Genomic DNA, 7,208 nt, shown 5'->3' with positions numbered 1-7,208 from the left:
CAGTTGAATCTTCCTTGTACACGTCCACTAGTGCAACACCAGAACAACCTCTTGCCTTAATCGAGAAATCAGTTTCTCATTTGTCATACTCTCCTCCACCTGCTTCACATTCGCATTCCCATCATGACACGTATTCACCTCCTCCCTCACCTCCTAGTACCAGTCCGTTCCAGGTCAATCATATGAAATTCAGAGGGTCTTCTTCAAAAAAAGTGGAAGAGAAACCTCCGGTTTCTATTGTTGCCACTGTAACCTCATCGAGTAGTCCACAAAGCAGGTCTATGGAAAAGCTGGAACCAACCCGATTTGATGAATCTTCTACCATGCCACCTGAAGCACCTTGGGATTATTTTGGTCTTTCTCATCCAATTGACAACCAGCTTTCTTCTTCTCATGTTGGGAATGGTCATGTGTCGAGATCCGTGAAGGGAGAAGATGAAACTCCAGAGGTGGAGGATGATGGTGAGAATTTTTCTTTTCAAGAAAGGGAAGCGTCCAGAGATTCGGATGATGATGAGTTTGATGAACCCACAAGTGATACACTTGTCAGAAGCTTTGAAAACTTCAATAGAGTGCACCGTGCTTTGCCTCAAAGAGAGGGAGTTGAAAGCGAGTTCTCAGATGCTGAGAAAAGTAGAACTCCTGAGTTATCACCACCAGTGACGCCTTTGACAGCCACTCCAGTGAACAAAACACCACACAAGGGAGATCACACCGAGAACAAGATTCCTCCCAGGGACTTCTTGTCAAGCATGAAAGAGATAGAGTTGCTCTTTGTTAAAGCTTCAGAGACTGGAAAAGAGGTTCCTAGGATGCTTGAAGCCAATAAGTTGCATTTCCGTCCAATAGTTCCGTCAAAAGAAAGTAACAATTCTCATCTCTTGAAGACTTACTTGCCTGTATATGCATGAGCAAATTCCACCTTAGTTAATCTAATGTTTCTCTGCATCTAGATTGTTTTGTGATGAGTATTTAAAGAAAAAATGACATATCTCTGCTTTTTGCAGATGGCTCCGGTGCGTCATCACTGTTCAAAACCTGTCTCTCTTGTGGGGAAGATCCCAAAGATGTACCAGAAGGTAATTACACTTATCTACATTTTGGGTCAATTGTTGCAGATTGTATGGAGTGTTTACAGGCTAAGTAATATGTGCAGAGCCTGCTCAGAACTCCGTGAAATTCTTGACCTGGCATAGAACTGACTCTTCACGATCCTCATCTTCTCGGAATCCTCTTGGAGGAATGAATTCTGATGATGTGGAAGAGCTCAATAGCAATCTCTTTGAAAATATTTGCATGATTGCTGGAAGCCATGCCTCAACGCTAGACAGACTATATGCATGGGAGCGGAAGCTCTATGATGAAGTTAAGGTACTTATAGTGCGTTTAATAGGGTTTTTTTTTAAAAAAAAAACATGATTTTGCAGTGAAAGTATTTAATTTGTTTTCGTCACTTCTACCGGTTTTCAGGGGAGTCAGACTGTGCGGAGAGAGTATGACGAAAAGTGCAGAATTTTGAGAGAACTTGAATCAGAAGGTAAAGGTTCACAAAGAACAGACAAGACACGTGCAGTTGTGAAAGACCTTCACTCCAGAATCAGAGTGGCGATTCACAGGATCGACTCCATATCAAGACGGATTGAAGAACTCCGTGACAAAGAGCTCCAGCCTCAACTTGAGGAACTCATTGAAGGGTATGTGTTGTTAAGTCACTGTCTCCAGTATACTCAATTCTTTTGATTTCATTTTCACCTGAACAAATTATATTTATTATTTTTTGGTATGTGATTAGGTTGAGTCGTATGTGGGAAGTGATGTTCGAATGCCACAAGGTTCAGTTTCAGTTAATCAAAGCGTGTTACAGAGGCGGAAACATGAAACTCAACATGCAGTCGGAGGTGCACAGACAAGTAACATCTCACCTTGAAGATGAACTCAGCGCGTTGGCCTCAAGCTTCACAAAGTGGATCACAGGCCAGAAATCATATATTAAAGCGATAAATGAGTGGCTGGTGAAATGTGTCGCCTTAACACAAAAATCCTCCAAACGGAAAAGGCGTGGTGCACCACAGCTGCAACTGAGAAACTATGGTCCTCCCATTTATGCAACCTGTGACATCTGGCTAGAAAAACTCGAAGAATTGCCTACCAAAGAGGTTTCGAGCTCCATTAAAGCACTTGCATCTGATGTCGCCAGGTTCTTGCCACGTCAGGAAAAGAATCGCACCAAGAAACATCGGTCTGGTGAGACAGCTCACATGTTGCCAGATGAGACAGTGGAGGATCGAGGTCCGGGATTTGATCGGTTTAGGACAAGCTTGGAAGGATTCGTTGGACAACTCAACCAGTTTGCAGAATCATCAGTGAACATGTATGAGGAACTTAAGAAAGGAATCCACGATGCCAAGAACAACTACGAGCACTTGAAGAAGGCTTATGCACAAGGAAAATGATTTTTTTTGGTTTCTTGGAGAAATGGAATTTTGTCATGTTAAAAATTTTGGAGGGAAAATTGGGTTTGGCATTTGTAAATGCAAAAGGGATTATATAAAAAGATTTCTTCAAGCGTAGCTATGGAGGATAACTGTGACAGAGTTGTGTGCTTTGTGGGCATATCAAAATAAATATAGTTTTTAGTTTGTCCAATCACTGAAAACGTATAAGAAAATCTAGTCAATAACATAAGAGTGTTTCTGTTTATATGGGGCATTAGGAATCATTTAGGTTAAAAATGGAGTCTACATCACATAAGAGTATTTCTGTTTATAACATAAGATTGCTTCGAAAAAGAAAAAAATGGAGTCTACATCATTTAAGTTGGAATATGTTTTCTATGGACAATATCATATACAGTATAAAATTCTAGTATCAGCCGAATTTTTATTACATTGTCATATCTCAAAGAATTAATAGAAAACAAAAAAAAAATCACTACAACAAATCACCTAGATCTTTAAAACTCATAAAGAGACTTCTTATTTTGATCAAAACTTATAAAGAGAGTAGATTATGCATTTTGTATATTGTGCGGAGTATATATGGATATTAAACCTAGTTTCGTTTTTGAGAGGTATGGATCTTCTTTCGTCCTAGTTACCGGCCTAAATGACTCAATAACAAACTCGGTTCAATCTCAGTTACCTTATCCACACTTTGCAACAACGAATTTATATTTTTGTTGTTATTTCTTTTAACTCAACTCACCTTCTCTTTCTATAGCTCCAAATTTATTTATCTTCTAGGAATTTTTATTAGATTTTTTTTTTTTTAATTCTCAATCTTTATTGGATCTACCAAAGTTCCTGACATGTTGATCTAATATAATGATCTTGACAGCTATAAACATATCATTTTCTGATGACAAAAATGTAATAAGATAATGCCATTTTTATAGACTAATCTCTTTTGACTCTTTCCATATAGTTAAGCTTCGTGTTATTTATTTTCTCAAAACCCGAAACTACTCCTTTGAAAATTTCTGTACCGTACAAAAAGAAGTTATCAACTTTAAATAAACTAAAAGATCAAATTGGAAATTTTCCTCAATTTGAAAATATACCCCCATCCAATCACAACAAATTCACAACATTATATGTTTTTTTTTTCTCATACAAAAATAAAACAAAAAATCACAACAGTAAAAAAAAAAAATTCCTAAAAATCCAAAAAGTTACAAATATCACAACTTGATCATCATCATCATAATCATCACCAAAGATCAAAGTCATGAGTGCATTTTCTCGAGACAATCCTCGACGGCGGCGTCAACTTATCAACCGTGACATCACACACAACATTAACGAACATAGTCCAAGTCTTAACAGAACCAACCTTAATCACCACAGGAGCTTTAACCTTCAATCTAAACGGCAACGTTTTCTTACTCACCTCGTTACGCATCTCTTTCCTCATACCACTAGTCAACTGTATCTTAGACGACCCACTCAACCTCAACTTAACGACCGTCACATTCTTCGCCGGCTGATAAAACGCCGGCAAAACGCCGTTACACAGATCAACGCCCTTGTAATACACACCCACTGAGCTTCCTACCTCGTGATAATAAACCCCGATTCTTCCGTTACCGTTACGCGATCTAACGGTAACGTTAAACCGGGGAGAGACCGGGGAGGAGGAGTTGAGATTGATGCCGGAGACCGAGAAGCCTTCGACGGAGTATTTGGGAGCTTCGGGACGGTAGATTAGGTAGAGGACAGCGAAGGAGAGTCCGGCGAGGACGGCGATGGTGAAAACGACGGCGAGGAATGAGCAGATGCAGCATCTGCAGTTGCTGCTTCGGTTTGGTTTTTTACGAGAGAGGTATTGGAGGCGGTGTGCGTTTTCCGGAGGTGGGATACGGTAAATCTGATCTTTAGGGACTTGGATTACGTATGTAGATGGTGGTGGTGCTGGTTTTCTTGGAAACTCGCCGGAGCTGAAGTTGCCGGAGAATTGTCCGCTTTCTGGTGGTGAATCGGCGGGGTAGACTCGTTCAGCCATTTTTTTTTTGTTGGAGATAATTAAGACTGAGATGAGAGATTAAAACAAATGTGAGATTAGTGAAATTGAAGAAGAAGATGTGATTTTTTGAAATTTGAGAGAAGGGAAATAAATATATAACAGAGAAGTGTTTCAATGTGAATTAAATGGAAAAAAAAAAAATTATGAACGCTAATAAATATAAAGGTGGGGAGATAACGCGTTATATAGAAAGAGAAAGAACGCGGCAATATGAAATGAAATCTACTGATTTGTATTATTAGTTAAAATCAATTTGGCAATAAATCAAGGCGTTATTAAGTGTTGATTTTGTCTAAAAAGACAAGGAGAAGGCCTCCTTTAGGACCTACGTATCTATGTAAAATTTATAAAAATGAAGAAAGTATTCTCTAATATGGAATAAAATATAGAGATTTTTTTTTTTTTAGTTTATGGTACACAGGTTTGCAGGCGAGATTATTAAGGTTACATTATCTTACAAAATGGGGGAAATGAAGTATTAAATAGTAGTATAGAATATAATGACTATTTTTTTTTTCATTTTTATAATCATAAAATGTCATATAGAAATCTACACTATTTTATTTTTTGAAATGAGAAAATCAGGTGTTTTTTTTAAATAATTAACCAAAGAAAAATTACAGTAAAAAAAAAAAAAGATTGGAACATTGGTCATCTCAATTATTGTAAAATACAGAAGGAAAACAAAAACTCATGACGTTTGACTTAGTTATCGTTATAATTAACTAATAAGGTTGAAAATAAATATGGAATGGAAGATTACGTGCGTACGAGTAAGATAAGACGCACAAGTTATACTGATACACTGACGGATGGGTTACAGCTAAGAGGCAGAAAAGCAAACACGGTTTGTGTAAGTGTTAAACCGCGGAAGCCCCAACTCCAAATGATACATCCGTTTACACAAGTGTATATATAGACATAGAGACTCGTCTCGTAGCTCCCTAACGTGTCTCCATTCAAATTGAGTTAACCTCCAAAATTATCAAATCAAGTCTTTCAACAACATGCATAAATAAATTCTGTATTAATTAATTAGTCGGTTATATGTCCAACTTCCAAACATATAAGTTATCTATCAATATATAAATAGCTTTTTTAAAAAAAAAGAGTAGTACCTTTAAATATCGAAAAAAAAAAACAAGTTTTCTAAAAAGTTCCAAAAGTTCAATTGTTGGGTACTTTAGAAACATTCATAGACCATATATTTGATATACTTTTAGAATTCTAGAATTCTGGTAGTAGTCATGGTTCTTTTGCACATTCAAAATACGTTCTTATGATAAAGATTATATCATACATGTACTCGTATTAATCAAAACCATCACCTAAGAGGCTAGCTAGGGTAAACACATTTCATATTAATTCCGTACAGACAATTATATATATTCTCGGGGGAAATATGCAATTCAGATACAAAATATTTTTTAGAATCTTAAGATTCATATATGTATATATATCCACATAATTACATTATTAATTGTCTAATAATTGTATGCGGATATCACGAAGTGATAAGACTGTCATATTGTGGAGTGCACGTTAGGCGGCAATATCACAACAACAGTTTTACTTATATAGATATAGTTTCTTTATTTTTTTACACTTCAACTACTTAAGAACAAATAAATTATATCTTTTTAACAAAAAAAAATTAACTTCCTAAGATTTGTTTTAACAAAATATATATTATTAGTTGATTGGTTTGAACATTCACTTCCAAAGTATTAAGAAAAAAAAGGGTAATATGCTTCCATAAACTAGGATACTGATACACTGAGTTCAAATGAATATCAACCAAATATAGAAGATCATATGAGTGTCATATAATCAAAGGTCAAATACAGAAATGGTCAATACAGCTTTGGTTTAGATTGACCATTGCTCCGGGGAAAAAAAAACAAGACAGTGGTTCAACCTAATTGTGTGAGAAAAACAGAAAAATGGCACCAAACTAACTAAAAGAAACAATTTAGAATGTTATCTATGTACGATCGTTCATCTTATACTATAATACAACAAACATTTTCATAATGAGATGATAGTACATTCAATTTAATTTGACCATACGAGTTACTATAGAACTTCTCACTCGTGATGAGTAAAAATCTATATTTACAAAGGTAGAAAAAAATATATCACACATCACACACGCTATCTTGTATCATTGTCTATGAACTAAAAGGAACCGTTCACAATATCTTGTTCTAATTTTCAATTCTTATGAGTGATGAATCTTATGATCATTCGTATAAGATAAATTTTCAAAATGTGGACAAAACAGAAAGAAAATGTCAACATCTATCATCATCGATTAAAAAAAAACAAGAAAATGAGTAGAAGAAATTGCACATACCTTGAAAATAAAGGAGCTCTAAAGATTTGTCTTCCTCCTTTTTTCCTCACAATGATGCTGAGGTCTCGCAGAGAAAAATGAAAGGAGGGAGGAGACAAGAAATGCCGCACTTGACCCTTTCGTTTCTAATATTCAATAAATATGCATGTCTTTTCAATTAATATTGCTACTAAAATATAAAATAGAGAGTTCATGCTTTACCATTTTAAGCAAGTTGGAAGTGCATTGACCAATTCTTGTTAAGTGTTCACGTTGTACATGTATCAATGGGCCTGTGGAGTGAAAGGGCCAGTTGATCTCGGGATAACAATCGGTACCAGAATTATCCTTT

At 36.0% G+C, this 7,208-nt stretch overlaps 2 protein-coding genes across 3 annotated transcripts in view; one reads left to right on the top strand and one right to left on the bottom strand.

Annotated features, from left to right (window-relative positions):
• The window catches only part of LOC104752607, an 8,674-nt gene extending 6,104 nt beyond the window's left edge, over positions 1 to 2,570 (top strand). For both annotated transcript variants that reach the window (XM_010474795.2, XM_010474796.2), the window contains exons 3-7: positions 4 to 864; positions 1,008 to 1,079; positions 1,157 to 1,371; positions 1,471 to 1,694; positions 1,793 to 2,570. In XM_010474795.2, coding sequence (XP_010473097.1) covers positions 4 to 864; positions 1,008 to 1,079; positions 1,157 to 1,371; positions 1,471 to 1,694; positions 1,793 to 2,453 — 2,033 coding nt within the window. In that variant the 3' untranslated portion in view covers positions 2,454 to 2,570. The remainder of the gene's footprint in view (positions 1 to 3; positions 865 to 1,007; positions 1,080 to 1,156; positions 1,372 to 1,470; positions 1,695 to 1,792) is intronic.
• LOC104752606 (NDR1/HIN1-like protein 12) lies at positions 3,487 to 6,982 on the bottom strand. Its single transcript, XM_010474794.2, has 2 exons — positions 6,878 to 6,982; positions 3,487 to 4,526 (listed from the first exon to the last, which is right to left on the bottom strand). Exon 2 carries the CDS (start codon positions 4,498 to 4,500, stop codon positions 3,709 to 3,711), a length of 792 nt encoding a protein of 263 aa, XP_010473096.1. The 5' UTR covers positions 4,501 to 4,526; positions 6,878 to 6,982; the 3' UTR covers positions 3,487 to 3,708.

This window comes from Camelina sativa, chromosome 16, assembly GCF_000633955.1.
Source record: "Camelina sativa cultivar DH55 chromosome 16, Cs, whole genome shotgun sequence".
Taxonomy (NCBI): Eukaryota; Viridiplantae; Streptophyta; class Magnoliopsida; order Brassicales; family Brassicaceae; genus Camelina; species Camelina sativa.
The sequence above is the reverse complement of the archived record's forward strand: the minus strand, read 5'-3'. Positions and strand labels throughout refer to the sequence as shown.